This window comes from Xenopus laevis, chromosome 4S (assembly GCF_017654675.1).
Source record: "Xenopus laevis strain J_2021 chromosome 4S, Xenopus_laevis_v10.1, whole genome shotgun sequence".
Taxonomy (NCBI): domain Eukaryota; kingdom Metazoa; phylum Chordata; class Amphibia; order Anura; family Pipidae; genus Xenopus; species Xenopus laevis.
In genome coordinates this window covers 49269073-49291803 of record NC_054378.1, presented here as the reverse complement: position 1 = coordinate 49291803, position 22731 = coordinate 49269073, and the positions used below count along the sequence as shown (strand labels likewise).

The 22731-nt window shown below is 38.3% G+C and overlaps 1 protein-coding gene across 1 annotated transcript in view; it reads right to left on the bottom strand.

Annotated features, from left to right (window-relative positions):
- Positions 1–17801: 17801 nt before the first annotated feature.
- wtip.S (WT1 interacting protein S homeolog) overlaps positions 17802–22731 on the bottom strand; it is an 87470-nt gene continuing 82540 nt past the window's right edge. The window contains exon 9 of the mRNA XM_018240478.2: positions 17802–18666. Coding sequence (XP_018095967.1) covers positions 18514–18666 — 153 coding nt within the window. The 3' untranslated portion in view covers positions 17802–18513. The remainder of the gene's footprint in view (positions 18667–22731) is intronic.

Sequence of the window (22731 nt, the reverse complement as noted above, 5' to 3'; positions counted from 1 at the left end):
GAGGTCTCTGATAGATAGATAGAGCTTATAGGTTGCTCCTTAGCTACTGTCTCTACACCAGTATTGTAGCTTATTACATAGGAATACTTGAACATTCTTCACATCAGAAACTCTCAGTGCTACTGCCATGGTAATACAGCTATAGGATCCGTTATCCAGGAGCTCAGAATTATAAAAAAAAATCTCCTGTAGATTATCCGAATAATCCAAATTTTTAAAAAATGATTTCCTTTTTTAATAATAAAACAGTACCTTGCACATGATCCAAACTGAGATGTAATTAATCCTTATTGAAAGCAGAAGCAGCCTATTGGTTTTATTTAGGGGGATATTTACTAAACTGATTTTTTTTGGGTTGGAGTTTTAAAGGGGAAAAAAAAATTGGTTGAAAAAAAAACCTTGCATTTTTCGTGATTTATTATACCCTGATGCTGCAGTACTCCATCTCAAACCTGCTGAGGTTATTTAGAAGTCAATGGCAGATGCAGGGTCAGACTGGAGGGGCCGGGCCCCCCCTGGGAGCTTCTGCATCAGGCACCCCCCCGCCGCTCTTGTGTGCATGCGAATTTATTGTTAAATACTATAAAAATGTGCACCAGGATTTGAAGTAGTTCTAAGAAAATAGTGAGAAATTTGGGGATTTTATTCAGTAACCCCTTCAATGTTTACATAACTTTCTAGTGGACTTAAGGTATGAAGATTCAAGTTATAGAAAGATCTGTTATCTGGAAAATCCCAGGTCCCTAGCATTCTGGAAAACAGTTTTTATACTCGTACATGATTGTGGCACAGGCGCTATATTTCCTAGAAATTCTCTTCTTTTCTTTTCACATAGCCACCTCTCCTGAAGCATAGCTAGCAGTTACTGGCTCTAGCCGCATCAGACTAATATGTTGAATGGGGCCCATGTGGAGCCTGCATTACTTCCAGCTCTGCACTCACTGCAACTTCCCAGACACTGTAAATAACTTAATTCCTGACTGGACAGTGGGTAGGATTCAGCCAACAGGCAGGGACTAGAGCAGAGGGGAAAGAAAGTAATATAATAATCTGCATTGCATGCGCTGTACTGCCAGATTCATTTACAGTCCACTCATTATTAGTTTGCTATCCACTTATATATATTTTTATTTACATCTTTCATCAGCATTCCTTTCAGCAAATTAACCTTATTGCTTATATTATCATATATTTATAAAGAAAATTATTATTGTTATTTGACAATCATAAATGCTGACAGAAATATGTTTAATGATCAAAATATGCGCTGATAAGTGTAAATGAGTGAGTTAAATGTGTACTTTTTTTTTTATTAAAAAAAACCCTATTTAATTAGATGTTATATGGATATAGAACATTTTCTTCTGGAAAGGCATAAAAGCCTTCTGCTGTTTAAATGTGTCATCTGTGCAAGCCAAAAGCCCTGAGAAGCCGATTCTTGTAATTAGGTAAACTATAAGGCAATAATTTATTTCCTATGGGAACGAGATTTGCAGTGATTTGTAATGCAGGCAGGGGTATATGGTTGAATAACAAATGCATAGATATCCAAAGTGCTTGGAAGAAAAAATACTATCCTAACTGTGATACAGGGATCCCCACCATAGCACAGTTTTTCCATTTGTATAGCCCCACTCAAAAAAGAATCAATGTCAGCAACTCCCATTTTAATCTAAGCATTGAGCCCACTACTTAGAACCTCTATAAGTGAAACATATCTGAATTGTGTTTAGTAGTATACAGAAGGCAGTATACAGGATGCAATGACATAGTCCTATGGTTTTATGATTTCTCCCGACTGCAGCTATATACAATTAGTGGCTCTTTTAGGATAACCATGACCTCTTGGCTGTTAGGCCACCCTCTCACTGGCTTTGGGATTATGACTCAATAAAAGGAAGAAGGCTATGGCAGATGCTAACAAATATCATGGCAACCCAGCTTGAGACACCTAACCATGGGTGGATTTTCATATTTCTGAAGCCAAGGATAGATTAAAAAAACTGTACATTTTTCTGTTAATATTTTGCATACACAAATAGAAAGGGAAAGAAAAAAATATAGTGGCCCTTTACCAGGTCTCATTGCCTGGGCACCAGCTGTGGGCTACAGCTTCTGTTGTCCTGGCTTTGCTACCAAATTGCTGCAAGTGGAATAGCATCTCAAGACATAGAGCAGTTAGGACCCTTTCCCAAGTCTGCAATGTCTCTGATATTACCAGTTCCAATCACTGTAATGCCTCATGGGGACGTAGGCCCAGAAACAAAACTTATGCATGAAAAAAGAAACAAAAATCTATGTGAATGAATAAAGGCTACTAGAATTGGGGGGGGGTTATAGGAAGAGCAGAGTCTATTTTTCTGGATTTAGGTGAGGCTTCACAAGCAAATTTCTAGCTGCAAAATCTCAAGTGAGTTTATAAAGGGACCAATAGTTTCTTGCACTGTATGTTATGGATGTGAAAGACAATATACAAATATGGAAGTCTGCTGGCACTTTTTCTATTTTTGCATAGAGGCCACAAATAAAAAACAAGCAGAAACAGGTTTAAAAGAGCAAGCATTTACACACACTATATTTTGTTGCTTTCGTAAAAATCCCATATTTGTGCCAGGCTCCTTTGTGGTTTGTGCTACTCTGTTCTTATTCCCTGGAGGTCATTATTAAACAAATAACATTGTAAGGATGCATGGCACAATAACCTACCTTGATGCCCTTCTGTAGGAAAACGAGAGTTTTTAGATACTGTAACACCAATAAACGTGATTCTTCCTCCGTTAACTGTAAAATATGCACACAGATATGCTCAAGGCTCCATAGATTAAATAAGTGCTGTATAATTACTTTGGTATGTGCAATAAGGATATGACTAAAACCTGCAAGCGGTTTTAATGTTGAAAGCGGTCTCTTTGTAGGACCTTGTTACTGCACAGGCCGATGTTGGCAGCATGATTAATCCCTTTCAACTACTTGAACGGAAGGAACAGGCCGGAGCTTGCTGCTGGGTGACGTAGACCTTTGGCAAATGTGCAAAGACATCCAACCTAAAGTAATAACTTTTGCCTGAACTACAACTTCTAGAATCTGTAGGAACTCAGGGACCATTGAATTCATTTGGACTCTTTTGTGATACAGGATTGGGACCTGTGGATCCAGAATGCTCAGGACTTGGGGTTTTCCAGATAAGGGGCCTTTCTATAATTTGGATCTCCATACATTAAGGGGGTTATTTATCAAAATCCAAATTTCTCTAATTATTTTTTGAAATATACTCCGCACGGGTTATTTCCCCTTATTTATCAATACATTGTCCCAGTGCGGGAAAAAAACTAGGAAAAAACGTGAAAATTCGAATCGTACTAATCTTTCGGATTTCCCACCCGGAAACCACTAAATCTTTAGATTTTTGCAAGGAACCCAGATCAGATCAGGCTATCTTTGGGACTTTTATATATAACCTTGGCAGGTCTGAGATGCCGGATTTTCAGATACTGACTTTTTATTTTTACTAAAAATTTGGATTTTATAGTAAAAAAACTCGAATCGAGTTGGGACCTTAATAAATAACCCCCCTTAAGTCCACATCAAATATTAAATAATTCCAACAGAGTTGTTTGGCCTCTAATAAGGAATAATTATATCTTAGTTGGCATCAATTACATGGTACAGTTTTATTATTACAGAGAATAAAAAAAAAATCAGTTTTAATTATGATTAAAATGGAGTCTATGGTAGACCGCCATCCCAAAGTTTGGAGCTTTCTGGATAATGGATTTCCAGATAACAGATTTCATAGCTGTATTGGTATTGGAGCCCCTGCCATTCAGTGATCTGCTGAATCTATTTGGGTGGCCAAATACAATTTTCCTTTAAATAAGGTGCACAGGCATTTAACTATAGTTATGTTTGAAAATGTCTGCATGCAGGGGTTATAAAATACATTGCCAGTATTCAGTTTAGTTCATTAGCAAAGGTCTCTTGAAAAAGGACGGCATTGTCTACTTAAACTCATCTGCATTTTCTATTTCTGTGGATGGATATAAAGTACAGTGTGTGTATTGCCTGAACTTCTTAGACACACTTTTATAAGCATTTCATTGTCTCTGGTATTATCTGACGCTGGAATAAGTGATGCATAAGGTATAATTATAAGAGAAGTTTATAATTTAGTAGCAGATTCTCTGATAATTACTGCATCGGAATTATCAGAGACAATGGCAGTAGCCTGAGACCTTCTGTCTGTAAGAGAAAGAATGGGGGGGGGCTGCAGACCTTTAGGGCAGAGACACACGCTTAGATTTGGGGGGGCGACTAATCTCCCCGAACTGCCTTCCCACCGGCTAGAATGTAAATCGCCGGCGGGATGGCGGGAAGATCGCTTCATTTTCCGAAGTCGTCTGAAGACGCCTCACGAGGAAACTTCGGGTGACTTCGGAATATGAAGCGATTTACATTCTAGCCCGGCGGGAAGGCAGTTCAGGGAGATTAGTCGCCCTGAAGAAGAGGAGATTTGTCGACGGGCGACTAATCTGAGCATGTGTCTCTGCCCTTATATCCAAAGTAGAAAAATTCCTACAGTTCGTATTATTCTATGGAAACTCATATTTATAATTATAGCATAAACAGTCAGAAATGCAGGGAAAAGGTAAGAAAGCCCCCCAAGAGTGCCTTTCTTGTAAGGCCACCATCTAAAATCCATACACTTTAATTGGAGTGGCCAATAATATTCCATGGAACACCAAAGTTTTATGGAGAGGAAGTAAATGTTGGCACCAGAGCGTAGCTAAACTCTGTCCAATCAGGAAGTGGCTTCATTATACAGAACTTTAAACAAATTAAGTGCAATTCAGATCCATCCCTAATTTGCATATACCTTTCTTTGCCTGTAGGCACAAAGCAATTATTTTGATTATTCATATTTGCATCCAAATATCTGTCCCTATGTTGTTAAATACAGACTCCGCCTAAGTAGCAGTTATTCTGCTTTAATGTGTCACGCCTAAATACATCTAAACATGAACATGCTACCTCCAACGTAATAGTAAAAAGGGATGTAAACCTAAAAATAGAATTTTACCTGGTAATTCAATATACAGTTCTAATGAGCTTTCCATGATACATTCATTAGAAATGTTCAAAGGTTGTAAAGTTATCAGCAGAATAAACTTTTGTCCTTTGCTATTTTTGTAGCCGACCTGCAAAGAAGCATGCAAGCCATTGTACTACATGGAGTCTTCACTAGATGAGATCTGGCTTCTGCTACATTATTTCAAGAGTTAGATACAATAGTACAGAAATGGACAGAACAATATTGATTTCCCTTGCAATTACAATTTAAAACGACTTTAGGCAATGGATGTTTTGTTGCCCAAATTAAATCACCTACCTACTGCTTGAGAGGCAGATCATTAATAAACACATTCCTGACGTCAGGACAATATTTTTGATAGGAAGTGGTTAATGAATTGATGCATTTTTCAAGGTAGATAAGTGTGACAGTTCATAATTCAATGCTCTGGGTCCTTTTGGGGTTATTTCTACTGAGTTGTAGGCATTGTTAATTGTTTGCATAACACATCTGCCCCTAAATCGTCACTTTGAAGTCATGTGTTGTCCCTGCACCACCTACCTCTGTGATAAGGTTTAAGCAGGTCTGATGTCACAAGCCCCAAGCAATCAATACACCAGTGGCACAAACTTAGGAAATACTTATATATATTCAGGGTTGGACTGACCCACCGGGAGAGATCAAGATGGCCCTGAGCTGTTGGTCCATGCCCGCCAGCCAGTAGCTCCTAGTCACCACTGCACCCTGTTCCACAGTGAAACACATGGTCATCTTTAAAACATAACGGCAAATAAGTAGCTCAGGGAGTGGGTCCTTTGGTGGCCAGCCCTTGTCAGGTACCCGGTGGGCCCTGGGTTACCCAGCCTGACTTTGTATAGCTAAATGCTACAGCATATACCATTCGATTAGGCCAACATTTTTGCTTCAAATAAATTAAAAGAACAGTTCAACAAATAAAAACTGGGTAAATAGATAGACTGTGCAAAATAAAAAATGTTTCTATTATAGTTAATTAGCCAAAAATGTAATGTATAAAGGCTGGAATGACCGGATGTCTAACATAATAGCCAGAACATTACTTCCTGCTTTTCATCTCTCTAACTCTGGGTTAGTCAGCGACTTGAAGGGGGGCCACATGGGACATAACTGTTCAGTGCTTCTGCAATTGATCCTCAGCATTCAGCTCAGATTCAAAAGCAACAGTTATGCCCCATGTGCCCCCCCCTCAAGTCTCTAATTGGTTACTGCCTGGTAACCAATCAGTGGAAACCAAGAGAGCTGCAAAGCAGGAAGTAGTATTCTGGCTATTATGTTAGACATCCAGTCACTCCAGCCTTTATACATTACATTTTTGGCTAATTAACTATATTAGAAACATTTTTTATTTTGCACAGCCTATCAATTTACCCAGTTTTTATTTTTACCCTGAACAATTTCTTTAAGGGACAAGGCAAAACTTTTTATTACTCCGAGTCCATTACATCTGGTCCCCTCCTGAAATGCAGCTTTCACTGTAAAATGTATCCCTTGTATAAAAGAACATTGGAAACTGCTATCCTGGCAATGTCATTTACGGAAGTCAGGTGGCCAAGATGGCAGCACTGTGGATTTCTGCATTCTGTGACTTTAATGCAGTACAAAGAATATATAAATATATGCTGCGAGAAGAGGGAAAAATGAGATTCTGAGCATGTGCAGATCTGTTTTATGAAGCGTTATAGATACTTTGCGCCAGGCACTATCGGGGAGAAGAGTTGACATCTGCCCAGCTGAAATGAGGTCAGTGAGGCCGAATAGAAAAGTGTGTATGTGTAATATACCTAATTTTTAAATTCAATTAATTTAGGGAAAAATGTTAGCTTTTGAACATTAAGGGGCAGATTTATCAAGGGTCAAACAGTAAATTGGAATTCACATTTTTTTGTGTAAAAAATCACACATTCGAAATTTAATCCCCCTATTCGAATGTAAATTAGAATGTAAGATTTATCACACCTCGACCATGGAAACAGTCCTAATTCGAATACTTACCACCTAAAACCTGCCGAGTTCATGTAGAAGTCAATGGCAGAGGTCAGATGAGCCATTTGGAGATAACAATAGCTTTCCTGGGATTGTAGTTTTTTTCTGGGAGAAAAACTATTCGTATGAATCAAATACGATTCGACTTTTCAGGGCGGAACCATTCAATACAATATTAGACATTCACATTTCAATAACCTCCCAGTTGAATTGTGAGTATATTCAAATTAAAAAAAATCACATGAATTCAAAATTCAACCTTTGATAAATGGGCCTCCGGATGATGAATTCAACATGAAGATCGACAGCCACAACAAAACAGTGGAAGCAAGAATAAAGAGAGGCTACACTTTCCGATATAACTACAAAATACTTTATTGTAAAAAGCAGATTATAACATCTAAGTTTAAATGACACTTCTGGCTTTTAACATTAAATAACTTAAGATGATCGCAGATTGCTTCCTTTTTCGATAAATAAATCGTCATTTTTTCCCACGGTTTTAATTCTTCAACAATCAGGAGAATCGAACATGGAAAAAAAAAATCATTCTAAAATACTAAATAACAGGGAAAACCCCCACAATTAAGAGTTTTACAAGCATTTGTACAAAAATAGTTAAAACTAAACCGTATTTGCACGAGTTGAGCTAGTTACATGATATACAAACCGGGCAGTTTACATATCTTCTACAAAGTTGGTCCAAATTCTTGGAAGAAAAACTATATTCTTTCAAAGAAAATGAAAATATATTTCTTAAAGGAAAAACTTAATTTAAGTCAAATGATATACTACAGTTACAACATTAGTTACAGTAGAACAGCTCTTGAAGCAGCCTGTGTGATGTAGACACTGGAATGTGTTGTGTGTGGCTTTTCCTATGTTGTCTTATTTTTTTTTTACTTAAAGGAATTGTTCAGTATGACAATAAAACTGGCTAAATAGATAGCCCATGCACAATAAAAAATGTTTCTAATATAGTTAGTTAGCCAAAAATGTAATGTATAAAGACTCGAGTGACTGGATGTCTAACATAATAGCCAGGACACTACTTCCTGCTTTGCAGCTTCCTTGGTTTCCATTGATTGGCTACCAGGCAGTAACCAATCAGTGGCTTGAGGGGGGACATGGGTTATAACTGTTGCTTTTGAATCTGAGCTGAATGCTGAGGATTCATTACAAACTTACTGAACAATTATGTCCCATGTGGCTCCCCTTAAAGTCACTGACTAACTCAGTGTTAGAGAGCTGAAAAGCAGGAAGTAGTGTTCTGGCTATTATGTTAGACATCCAGTCACTCCAGCCTTTATACATTACATTTTTGGCTAAATAACTATATTAGAAACATTTTTTATTTTGCACAGCCTATCTATTTACCCAGTTTTTATTTTTACACTTAACTCAAGATGTTGTGATATATCAGAAAACATTTTCCCCAGAATAAATACACTTGTGATGCTGGCCCCAGCATGTTTGTAGGCTTTGCAATGGAAGAATGAAGGAACCTGAATGTTTGGCATTTTACAATTGATTTTAAGGTGTGTTAACACTTGGCATCTGAAAGTAGGCACATTTACATATTTGCAGCCTGATGTAGTGCAAAAAAACACGAAGCCAGCTTTTTTTTTCCTGGAGCAGCTCTTATTTACAGGATTGATATCAATGGGATGTTAAAAGCCAGAGAGATTGAAAGGAGGCACTCAGCTTGCCATTGCCAGGAGGCCTCCCCTTTCTTTATTTAATAGGCACTTTCAACGTAGGATCATTTGTTTACACAGGGTCATTATTTGGAATTCGCAGCTTTCAAACCAAGTTTTGATCATTCATATTAGCAGCAACAACGAATGGCATTTATCAATACACATGTTTGTTGAAGGCCACAGCTCCTTCTGCCCTAACAGTATTGGTCAAAGCAGCCATGGCTGATCAACAGATACATCAGTTTGGAGTCACTTGTTTTTTAAACATCATGCAAAAATTCATTTTGCTGCAGCCAATAATAGGAAACATACTTTTAAAGGAGAACTAAAGCTTAACTAAAGAAGTAGCTAGAAATGTTGTACATTATGTTTTAGGCTTCTGTACCAGCCCAAGGAAACCACAGTCCTTTAGCAGTATCAAGATCTGTGTCTCCAAAGATGCCCCAGTAGCTCCCCATTTTCTTGTCTGCTTATTCGATGCACATGCTCTGTGCTGCTGTCACTTACTGAGCTTAGGGACCGACTCAAAATATACAGTACACATAGTATATACATGTCACACTGAGCATGTGAGTGTCACAGACACTTTCCAAGATGGTGACCCCCTGTGACAAGTTTGAAGTCCTGGATCATTGCTGCTATTGAGAAGCTAAAATGTTAGGCTGGTGCAACGTTCAGTATGTAAAATATGGCATGTTTAACCATATTCATTTTTAGGGTTTAGTTCTCCTTTAACCTCTATAAAAGGGAATAAACAGGAATAACTACTGCTGGCTTTGACTGACTGGCACAATCACCAGTCATAAACCCCGTTGAGCCCTTGTGTGAAGAGCTTCTCCAAATGTAAGAGAAAAACTAGCTGGGAGGCATGGGTTGAAATTGCTCCTAATAATCTTCAAAAACTGACAGCTAGAATTCCAAAAGTCTGCAAAGCAAATGAATACTCATAGAACGCTCATAGAAAATATGGTGAAAAACACCAAAAATATTAACAGAGTTGGGTAATTTCAAACCTTTAAATACTAGAGTTAATCTTAAGAAATTATTTTACTGGATGTAGGACCCACACCTCATTGCTGACCTGTATCTTGACACTAGGCAAGAATCCAATTGCATTTAGCAATAACTTACAAGGAGAATTTGAAAATTCTAAAACTTATTTTTTATCTTGTTACCATTTTAGTACTGGATTGTATTCAAAATTTAATACAAAACCCCGTGTGTGTATTAATAGAAGGCATTCGGGGGAATGTAATAAAAGTCGCAAAGAGAAAAACAATTCGCACCAATAAGAATAAAAATCCGCATCTCGCAATGTAATATTGTTCCTTAAACTGTAATTACATTGCGAATTATAATTGTGCACTTTTAAGAAGTGCTTGAAGGTGTCGTAATCTTTTGGAGCAAACATAGCGACTTTTTCAGTAAGAACTTTTATTACATTCACTGCGCACTGGAGCAACTATAAAATTCGCTAACCACTTTCGGAAGTGGTCGCTGAACAGTTTCTGGGTTTGCAAAAGCTATATTAAATTCGCTCAAAGCAGAATTTGTTCGCGCAAAGGCATCACTTTTCCCCATTGCGAATAGTTCTTCCGTTATCGACTATTATTACATTCCCCCGATTGAGAACAAAGAACTAGCCTTTGTGATCCAAACAAGAATCTCAAAAAAAAACCCTCTATTTTATGTGGCTACCTAGAAAAAATGGCTCCACATAGAAAGACAAGAGTAGAGAAATGGAAGCAAATAGAACTGCGTGTAAATAAACAGAAGCAGGTGGTTTCATTGGTAAAGAAAACTAGAAAAGATTCTTGTTTCTCATCTTAAACTATTCTAAGCAACAGCCATAATGGAAAGGTGACCATCTGCAGCCAAGTCTGGTATGACTTTGACTTTTTCTTTAGTAAACACAAATCACATCAGGCACACGCATTTTGAGAGTTAAAGGGCTAGAGTGGATTTCAATAGTCCTTTTAAATACAATGGCCCGTCTTCCCTCATTGCTTTGACAGCAATAGTGTCCCCCTATTATATTTCTTCTATTGCATGACCCTGGAAGCACTGTGCAGATATCAAATGTATATTCTATGTTACAGAGATGCAATGCACCCAAATGGCTGGAATCTAAGGGTTGGGCAAGTGAAACCAGGAGTAAATGCAGAACATTTGTTCTGCATTTACTTGGACAAACCTCACAATCCCTTATGGCCATATGCAAGACAATAGCTTTTGGTTGGACTCTTCCATGAGGGATTTGAACAACAGATTATGGGGCAGATTTATTAAGGGTCAAATAGTAAATTCGAATTCGGGATGCACCCAATCCAGGATTCGGTTCGGGATTCAGCCTGTTTCAGCACGATTTGGCTGAATCCTTCTGCCCAGCCAAACCGAATCCTAATTTGCATATGCACCAATTAGGGGTGGAGAGGGAAATCAAGGAAGTAAAAAATGTTTTTTGCTCTTCCCACCCGGGAATTCAGTTTGGTATTCGGCCAAATCTTTTGCGACGGATTCGGGGGTTCGGCCGAATCCAAAATAGTGAATTCGGTGCATCCCTAATTCAAATAATTTTTTTTTTTTGGTGTCAAAATTCACACATTCGCATTTTAATCCCCCAATTGGAATGTGATAGGTATCACAACTCGACCATCAAAATAATCTGAAGATTCACCACCTAAAACTATTTGTGTTCATTTAAGTCAATGGCAGAGGTCTGTTGAACCATTTGAGTATGTTAATTGCCTGACATTAGATTTTTTTTCAGGAAGGAAAACTCGATTAGATTAGACTATTCGATTGAATACTAGACGTTCTCATTTTTTTTAAATAACCCCCCATTCGAGTTGTAAGTATATTCAATTTAGAATTAAAAAAAAAATTCCCATAAATTCGACCTTTGATAAATCTGCCCACAAGAGCTGATCTACCTCCAGCAAATGATGCAAGATAGCATAGTAATCAATTTAGTATCATTCATCTGGCAGTCAACTACAGGTATGGGACCTTTTATGTGGAATGTTCGGAACCTGGAGTTTCCCTGTAACCAGATATCCTATAGAGTCATCTGTGGCAGCCTTATTGTTTAGAACCATGTTGTGTTTGTACTAAATAATGTTAAAGGGATACTGTCATGGGAAAACATGTTTTTTTTTCAAAACACACCAGTTAATAGTGCTGCTCCAGCAGAATTCTGCACTGAAATCCAATTCTCAAAAGAGCAAACAGATTTTTTTATATTCAATTTTGAAATCTGACATGGGGCTAGACATATTGTCAATTTCCCAGCTGCCCCAGTTTCCCGGCAGCCCCCATGTGACTTGTGCCTGCACTTTAGGATGGAACTACCTTCTGGCAGGCTGTTATTTCTCCTACTAAGGGTAAGGTCACACGGGGCAATTCGGGGAGATTTAGTCACCTGGCGACTAATCACCTCGTCTTTGCGGCGACCAATCTCCCCGAATGCCTTCCCTCACTCTTGCGCTGGCTAAAATGAAAAATCGATGGCACTAAGCACGTGGCGATTCTTCACGAGGAAACTTCGGGCGACTTCGGAAAACGAATCGCCGTGTGTGATTAGTGCCAGTGATTTTTCATTTTAGCCAGCGCAAGAGTGAGGGAAGGCGTTCAGGGAGATTGGTCGCCAGGCGACTAAATCTCCCGAATCGCCCAGTGTGACCTTACCCTTAATGTAACTGAATCAGTCTCAGTGGGACTTGACTTTCACTATTGAGTGTTCTTAGATCTACCAGGCAGCTGTTATCTTGTGTTAGGGAGCTGCTATCTGGTTACCTTCCCATTGTTCTTTTGTTTGGCTGCTGGGGGGGGGGGAAAGGGAGGGGTGATATCACTCCAACTTTCAGTACAGCAGTAAAGAGTGACTGACGTTTATCAGAGCACAAGTCACATGACTGGGGGCAGCTGGGAAACTGACCCCATGTCATAACCCCAACTGACCCCATGTCAGATTTCAAAATTGAATATAAAAAAATCTGTTTGCTCTTTTGAGAAACAAATTTCAGTGCAAAATTCTGCAGGAGCAGCGCTATTAACTAATGTGTTTGAAAAAAAACATGTTTTCTCATTACAGTATCCCTTTAAATAGTAATGCAATGCAATTCTTTCTTCAGATTCACAGGACTCAGATCTGAAGTTTGCCTGGCCAAACTTTTCTAAAACATATTTTAAATCCATAGGCTGTAAATCACTAAACCTGGAAAATAGCATGAGAATCATATGGCCAGGCAGGTATACATGTTCTAGTCTGAACTCTCATGGGATTACTAATCAAAGGGATGTACTTCATTTTTGAGTCATGCACAATTGACCCTAGACAGGACCCAGCTTAGTGGAGATTCCCTTTCACTTTAAAGAGTGTGTAATTTTTAGCATTTTGCCCTGCTCCATTAGAGCAAAAAAACACTGGCAACAATATGCCAAGAAATTACCTAGTGTGCCATTCTTTGAACTAAGATTTAATACTGTCTATCGTCTAGTCTTGCAACTGGCTATTAAGCTTCAGATAAGACCTACACTAAATGCCTGTGACCGCTGTATTTTGTCAATGACAGGGAGAATGAGGGATATTTTCAAAATAAAGTCCCGTAAAGTAGAAACAGCAACAAAATAACAGGAATATATACCTATTTCATACTGTTTATAGCTGTTACATTATTCTAATAAGACCATATGGTTTGCTCTCTGCTTATGATGCCTACAATCTTGGATCACATTTACACAAAGTTTGCAAGGCACATTGGAAAGTATAAAAATAAAAACGCACCTGCAAGAATCTTCCATGTGATTTAGCCAGTGCAATTTGTTATTCAATAAAACAGGTAAATCATCTAAAAGTGGTACAAAACACATTAGTGTGTATCCCTGCGATGCTATTGTGACCCCACTGAGATGCATGAGATGCAATAAAAGTTACAGCAAAAAAAATCAAAATCAAAGGGTTTTCTATGCCTTTAAAAAAAACTGTAAAAAGTATATAGACAAGGGGGCTTCAAATGAGTTTGCATTGGGGATAACAGGTAAGCGGTTTAGAATAAAATGGGTTTAGTGTGTAGATGATGATTATACAGGGTTGTGGCCCTCAAATAAACCATTGCTCTACTAGTAAACCACTAGTAAAACTATTAGTGAAACTACTATAGCAGCTACTTTTTTATGGCTACTAAATGCCAAAACTACCCTGCCATAGACAATACTGAGAATTGCCTCTGTTAAAACATACTAAGGACCAAATCCGCACAGGTTTTTCCCCCGTTTTTATCAATACTTTTTTCAGAAAATTTCCTGTGCAAAAAAAAAAAAAAATCGGATTGTACGAATTTTTCAGATTTTTGCCCGAAATCCACAAAATCTTCGGATTATTGTACGAAACCCAGAGCAGATCAGGATATCTTCGGGACTTCTCCCATGATATACAACCTCAGCAGGTCTGAGATGCTGGATTGTAGGTTTCTTTTTCTCGGGGTATAATAAGTCTCAAAAAATTCCAGGTTTTTTTCCCACCAAAAATCAGCATTTTATGGGAAATATTAAGTTTTGGCATTTGGATATTAATTAATAACCCCCGTAGTGTCTTAGCAAAGCCAATTATCTGTGACAAATAGCTGCTACTAGTAGCTGTGTGTGTCTTCAACCTAATTTACAGTGGCAACATCCCTACGGATTACAGGGTTACGTACATATCTGTTAGAGCTGCACTCTGGGGCTACGTATATTTGCTGCTAGTTTCACTCTGAAGCAGAACAGAGAAGTTTATGAAGAGAGATGGCAGCTTTATAAAACATGGCTGTTAGAATACTACTATCTATATTTATGTATTTATATGAATTTTAAAAGTCATATTTGTGTTGGGCTAGCCACAGTTGCTTGCATCCAATTTATCTGGGCCTATATAAAATATCTGGTACCAAAACAGTCATTAGAAATGATTGTCCTTTCAAAGCAAACTGGGGAGGGTAATAATGTGAGCTTTCCGACTTTTTTATAGACCACGTTTTGAAAAACGTGAGGATAATCTAAATGCAAAAGCAAGTGATGTATGGAATGTTTCTTTTTTCTGGCTTCTGAATTATTAAAAGCAAATGAAGAGCCATATTTACTTTGAAATGGATAAGATTTGTCTCCTCTCAGTAGCTGAATTCACTGTGACACTGGCTCACAACGTCAGAGTTCTTTTATGAATTAAGGCAGATGTTACTGTGGTATACTGATCTGAAAGCAGTTCCTCGCTGGGCTTTTAATTACAAATCCATGCTGTCAACAAACTTCTTTATTTATTTTTTTTTTTAACACTGGAAATATGTGTGCCTGCTAATCAACATTCGAGCCAATAGGAAAGTACCTTTGTTGCTAAACTGGACACCAGTATAATCTGTCAGAATCTGCTCATCAACAACAGCAGCTATGTTATCCATTTTGATCTCTATTCAGGTAAACATGAAAACCCTCTTTGACCAGAGACCCAAAGATGGACCCCCATGATTTATGGATGCCAAGATCCCTTTTTAGGGTCAGGGCACATGCTCAGAATCGGGGGAAATTAGTCGCCTGGCGACAAATCTCTTCTTCGGGGCGACTAATCTCCCCAAACTGCCTCCCGCTGGGCAGAATGTAAATGGCCAACCAAGTGCCATCCTGAGAGCCATCCCAACAGCGGTTTACATTCTGCCCAACGGGAGGCAGTTTGGGGAGATTAGTCGCCCCGAAGAAGAGGAGATTTGTCGCCGGGCGACTAATTTCCCCGAATCTGAGCATGTCCCCTGACCCTTATACAGCAAGATTTCTAAAGAAGACAATAGTAGTTTAAAAGAGGTGCATTGTTTATTTTAAACCTTGGGTGACTAAGCTGACTAATCAGCAATATGTATTTCCCCCATCCACTCCTGGGTAGCTTTACTGTAAGTATTTCACTCTTTGAAGTCCTGTCACTACTGTATTCCAACTGAGTTGCGCTTAATACAAAGAAATTCCAGTGTTTTTGCAGTTTTTGTTACTATTAACGTAATCAGATCAATGCTGAGACCTGCAATCCTCTTGTAAGCCCTGCCGTAGGAATGGAGACTGTGAGGCCAGACAACCTCACTAGCACAGTAGATGAAATAAATAAGATCTAGACACTACTTATAAAAATGGCATATTTTGCTGCCATAAAAACATAATTCTTTTGATATTCAGGTCTTTCATTGCTACTGCCTTTTCTTACTTCTTTGTGTAACTGCTTTGCTCAGTGTCAACATACGGAGACAGAAGGTGCTGCAAATATACTATCCGGGTCATTTATTACCCTAGGGGGTGCAAAAACGCTAAGGGGCGCTAGAGCTTGCATTCCAGGATGCAGGCACCAGATGAGTGCTGAGGCCTGCAGCTATTTGCACAATAACCCTCACAGGGGCCCCTATATTGGATGAATGATTTCAACCACAGTAATGTGAATGCTGTCGGTAACTCAAGTTAATACGAAAATTTCCTGCACAGAAAAGTTTATATCAATCTTAATCAAAACCTGTTTGAGCATTTTCAGAGCTCCCTAAAAATGAATATGGCTAGAAATGCTATATTTTATAACTGAACTTATTAAACCAGCCTAAAGGATCAGCATCTCTATAGTAGTAATGATCCAGGCCTTCAAAGTTGTCCTAGGAGTTCCCCATTTTTAGGAGTGTCTGTGGGCTTTGAGCAGCTGTTGTGAAGCTAAGCTTATGGGTCGTAGCAAATTATCAAGAAGGAAATTAGATTTGCCATATAAGCTGATGCTGCAGGGCTGACTATTCAATTCTGATTATTCTGGTAATTCTCCTGGTTTCTGAGCTGACATGTACCAATGATCTGAATTATTAACTAATCAGCCTTATATTGTGACACATAAGATATATATATATTCAGTATCTTGTGAATCGTTCCATTAGCTCGGTAATTGACAGCAGCACAGGCATGTGCAGTGAATCAGCAGACAAAAACATGGATGTTACTAGGGCACCTTTGGAGACACAGATCTTTACTGCTAAAGGGCTGTAATTGCCTTGGGCTGGTATAGAAGCTCAAAACAGAATATACAACATTTCTATAATATTTGAGCTCCAATTCCCCTTTAAATCCCTTTTCGTGGCTAAACATTTGAGAGGGCTGTCTTAGATCATGGTAATGTTACAAATGGAGAAATCATCAGCATATCAGTCAGCCTATCATTTTGAACCAATCAGGACAGTAAATAAGAATTAATTTGAAGTGGCCCTTAGTAGTCTCCCACACTCTTTGAAACGTATTATGGGGGCCAGCCCCACAGTCTGCTTTAGGGTTGGGGTAGACTGGCAGATTCAGGGAAATTTAGTCGCCTGGCGACTAATCGCCTCTTCTGTGTGGCGACAATCTCCCCGAACTGCCTTCCGTCTGCTTGAATGAAGAATTGCCTAATTCGATTGTATTAGCGCAGGCGATTCTTCATTCAAGCAGATGGAAGGCAGTTCGGGGAGATTGTCGCCACACAGAAGAGGCGATTAGTTGCCAGGCGACTAAATCGCCCCGAATCTGCTCGTCTGCCCCAATCCTTAAGGCATAAATCTCCAGTAGTTAGCCATTTGTTCTGTTGATCTAATAATGTATGTATATATATATATCTATATATCTATATATATATATATATATATATATATATATATATATATATATATATATACTATATTGATCAAAATCTCAACATCTGTATAAGAATGGCATTCTAAATGACAATTGGATGTATCTGAAGGCTTTTATTCATACGGGTCATAATATCCAGCATCTAGTAGTGGTAGAAAGCATCTGGATGTATTAAGTAACCTTGAAAACTTTACATCAATTTGATTAGAAGCTGCTCAGGTGAGTGGTGAAATATCTTTGAGATTACTCAGTAGACTTACTGCTATATACTGTAAACCCCAATACCTCATAGAAATAAAGTTAGCCTGACAGTCCACTTTTTGGTGACTTTGGGCAATAAAAGAACAGAGAGTAAGCTGTTCAAGGAAACAAATAATTATGTATTTTATACAATGTTGTTTACAATGTACAGAAATGTTTAAGGATCTCAAATGGATGGAACACTATGGCAGTTAGGAAACCTCTTGCACTGTATAAGACAAACGCTCTTGTAATATGATTATCGGCCCTGCAGTAGTTTGGTTGTAGCGGAGAGCTTTGACGCTTCAGTAACACAGGCACAAAGTCAGACCCATCTAGTTCAAACAGAAATGCATGTCATTAAAATAGTGATAAGTGCTTATGTAAAGGAGATCCCAGACTACTATGGTTGATGGATAGTTGCTCACTACTGTCATATACTCAGTATACAGAGTTTTTCGAGGGGGACAATAAATAATAAAGTACAATGTCTGATTTTTCACTTGCTGCTAAAAAAGTACTACTCTCGCCGTCTCATAGTTCTGGAGAAGTGCACAAACGTTTGTAAAAAAAAAAAAAAAAAGTAATACCAGGTTTCACAAAAGCAGCAGTAAATGGCACTTTGTTTTATTTTTTCAGGGGACTGCTATTTGCTCAACCCTTTACCGTGAGAAGGATCAAAAACCCACCACTGATGGTGTCAATGTAGGTTAAGGTAACCGTCATGTACATATCGTACCGGAAGTGTTACAGGACAGGGTGACTGAAGTCTTTCTCCTCTCTTGCACAGTCAACATGGGCTACTCCTACTAGCTCGCTTTTTGTTCCTATTTAGAGTTGTGTAACATGCATGGGGTAGCTGGGAGATTGATGTGGAGGGTTGCTGACACTTATACGTCTCATGTGGCAGCTGTGGCACAGCAGGTGTCCTTCCAATGGGTAGCAACGCCGTCCTTCTTCATCATTCAGCTGTAGCTGACAGTCCTATATGAACATTAAATACAGCAATAATCAGGATTCTATTCAATGCCCAACTCTTTTATTTTCAATTTGCATTTGTCAAGCTTATGCACATTTCACTTCTAACAGTATGTTAATGTTATGCATTAGAAAAAAAAAAAGCTTTCTCCAGAGCCCACGGAACGCAAACTAGTATAATATTACTTCCCTGCAAGCTTGAAGTTAAGATGTAATCAAAGTTTGGATGCCAGTATAGATAGGCCCTCCGTGTTTGAGAGAAGTCTAAAAATGAAATTACCTGAGAATTAGACATAACAGTCGCAGCTTGAGCCAGGCAATTACTGGTCAAACTGTCTATCATATTGCAGGCTTTTACAAAAGTCCCCTGAGGCTGTGAGATTACACTCTGATGTTCTAATGAGGAGATGTGTGCCTTCTCACTTAACCCTGATATCCGCACACAGCAACCATAAAACGGGTTAAGTAACTTAAAGGAAAACTATACCCCCAAAATAAACATTTAAGCAACTGATAGTTTCTATCATATTAAAGAATCTCACCAAACTGGTATATATATTTAGGTAAATATTGTTCTTTTACATCTCTTGCCTTGAACTACCATTTTGCGATGGTCTGTGTGCTCCCTCAGAGATCAGATTAGAAAATAAATTGGTGGAGGGCACTCCCAATATTCACAATAGAAAAAATACTTTTTAAGGTGTATGAGGTGCAAATAACCCCAGGTAATCCCACAGTCAGTTACCCACAACAGTATATAGAAATGGAGAGAGGTTGCACCCTCAATGAGAGATCAGCTGACCAGAAATACTACAGCTCTAACTGTAACATGAAGAAGTATGGAAGCAAAAGACAGAACTCTGTCTTTTAATTGGCTCATGTGACCTAACAAGTATGGTTTGTTCGGCATGTTTGTGTGCACAGTGAATCGTACAATCCCAGGGGGCGGCCCTTATTTTTTAAAATGGCATTTTTCTATTTATGATTACCCAATGGCACATACTACTAAACAAGTATATTATTATGAAAATGGTTTATTTACATGAAGCAGGGTTTTACATATGAGCTGTTTTATGCAATATCTTTTAACAGAGACCTACATTGTTTGTGGGGTATAGTTTTCCTTTAAATTCTTTCCTCAAGCTGCCTCACAGGTAATTTATTTTTTTAATGTATGAATGCTGTGTATATATACTGCACCTTGCTTCTCAGATAAATATCCCAACAAATTCCTCACTGGTATGCGATACAGGAGTATACACACACTTAGCTCCCGTTCCACTCGCGGGTTCCTGGCCACTCCCACTCGGCAACAGCGGTTCATTACGTATACTATACTCACAGCCATGGATCAACTGCAGTTATAGTTAAAACATTCCATCTTTATTTCCATCCATTAAAAGACCATTATATTACGGCAAACGAGTGCAGTTTAGATAGTCGAGCTGCCGACGCGTTTCGTGACCTCAAAGGGTCACTTCCTCAGAGCATAAAGATGGAATGTTTTAACTATAACTGCGGTTGATCCATGGCTGTGAGTATAGTATACGTAAATATCCCAACAAAACCCAGTAATGAAATGGCTTTGTGTAGTACCCAGTTAAAATAACAGCCATGGCATATTCATATTATAATGCACAGACAAATGTTTAATACAGATGTAACTGATAAGTAAGAAAGTGTGATTGGTCAGAATGAGTAATGTAACTAGGGGTTACTTGATCAGACAGCAAAATCATTTTAGGGACCTCCTAAACTCTGGGAATCCGCCTACACCTTCTGGGCAGCCCAGCATTTAAAGGATCTGCTTCCTCTATGGTTATCCCTGTGACTTGAATGGGTAGGATGAAGTGTTAAAAAGCACAGGACACAATCATGGCCATAGAAATAGCGAATACTGACAAAGGGCCAGAAATTGACAGGATACATGGGACAGTGACAGAATGCTTTTTGATTTGTTGCTAAACTTGAATTGTTATTGGTACAAGCAGTACAGTAACATGAACAGATCCAGCAGTCAGACTGAAATCATTCAGACACAGTTCTTCCTAGTGGCCTGGGAGAAGTGCTAATGATGTGGAAAAGATTTCAGGGTGCCCCGGGGCGAGAATGACTGACTATACCTTTCCAAAACACTCTTATTAGTTGAAAAAATCCTGTTCTCTTACATGGAATATGCCAGCCATAAAAAAGAAATACTTAAACTTGCAATCAAATTTAATCTGAAAAAGCCTTTCAAATTTGCTGTCAGTGACTTATAACTCTTCCTATTATTTTTTTTTTATGTAAGATCATGTTAGATTTCAGCTTCCTGGCTTTCAGAAAATGCATCACAGATAGCAAAATAATTAAATAGGAAGATAGTGTTAGCACAAAGATGTCTACAGTTTAGCCATGTGTATGGGGGGGGGGGTGTCTACTCTTTTGCATGTTTTGCCACCTGCACAATTTCAGGCTTTTGTCTCTCTTTAACCTGAAATTGATACTACAGATATGGGATTCATAAGCCGGAAAAGATTCCATTTTATCTGAATAATCCAAAATGTTAAAAATGATTTCCATTTTCTTTGTAATAATAAAGTACCTTGTACTTAATCCAAATTAAGATATAATTAATCCTAATTGAAAACAAAACCAGCCTATTGGGTTTACTTTTTAGTAGACTTGAGTTATGAAGATCTAAATTACAGAAAGATCCGTTACCAGGTCCCTAGCATTCTGGATAGGGATGCACTGAATTCACTATTTTGGATTCGGCCGAATCCAAATCCTGCTGAAAAAGGCCAAATCCAAGACGAATCCGGAACCGAATCCTGGATTCGGTGCATCCCTAATTCTGGATAACAGGTCCCATACCTGTACTTTATTGTTGCTATGGAAAATAAAACGATGAGGACCATTATTAACTGTTTAAAAAAACCTTTTCTATTTACATGTACTGTTTGGTCAACCAGCGTGATTGTCTTTATTGGAAAAATAACCAAATTATAAGATTGGTGCAACTGAAACTGGAAATCTGATTGGTTAGTGAATTTCTCAGACAATGGCTTCTAAAAGCAGTCTTTGCAATGTAAATCTTTTTCAAAGATTTTACTGTGAACTTCTGAAAAAGACTTTTATAGTACCATACGTGACTCCACTATATACAATCTAATTGTAAGCCCATATTTCAAACCAGAGTCCTAATTTTTTCACTTTCCAGTGGGGCCAGGTGAAAAGTGATTTGACTAGCAAGAAAGTGCACATACAGGTGAAAAGAAAGAAAAAATGTGGGTACATGGGACCAGAAAATATTTTAAATTCCATAAAAATGTCAGGCTATATTTTTAATATTTATCTTCTGTACAGGGATGGCTTACACTGCACTGCTTCTCTCCCACCTATACAGGTATGGAATCTGTTATCCAGAATGCTGAGAAACTGGGGTTTTATGAATAACGGATCTTTCATTTGGAACTTCATACCTAAAGTCTACTAGAAAATTATGTAAACATTAAACAAACCCAATAGGCTGGTTTTGCCTCCAATAGGTATTAATTATATCTTCGTTGGGATCAAGTACAAGATACTGTTTTATTATTATAGTGAAAAAGGAAATCATTTTTAAAAATGTGCATTATTTAGGTAAAATGGAGTCTATAGGAGACTGACTTTCTGTAATTCGGAGCTTTCCGGATAGCGGGTTTACTGATAATGGAGCCTACATCTGTATTACGTTTTTAAGGGAGTCTTAAGGTAGCCATAGACGCACAGATAATATCATACAAAACAAATTTTCATATGATATTCGGTGTGTGTGTATGGGGGAAAAGAGCCGACTGATATTGGCAAAAGACTTGGATATCTGTAGGCTTGTCGGTCGGGCTGCACGGAAAATTTTGATTGGGTGCCTTCGAAGGCACCCAAACATCGGCTGTTCATGTTGAATTGTCAGATACAGGTAGAATTCTATTGTTTCTACCTGTATCTGACGATTCTGCTGTACACGTGTGTATTGAAACAAACAATGTTTCTTGGAAAGATCTTTTCCAAGAAAGATCGTCATTATTACGTCTATGGCCACCTTTACTG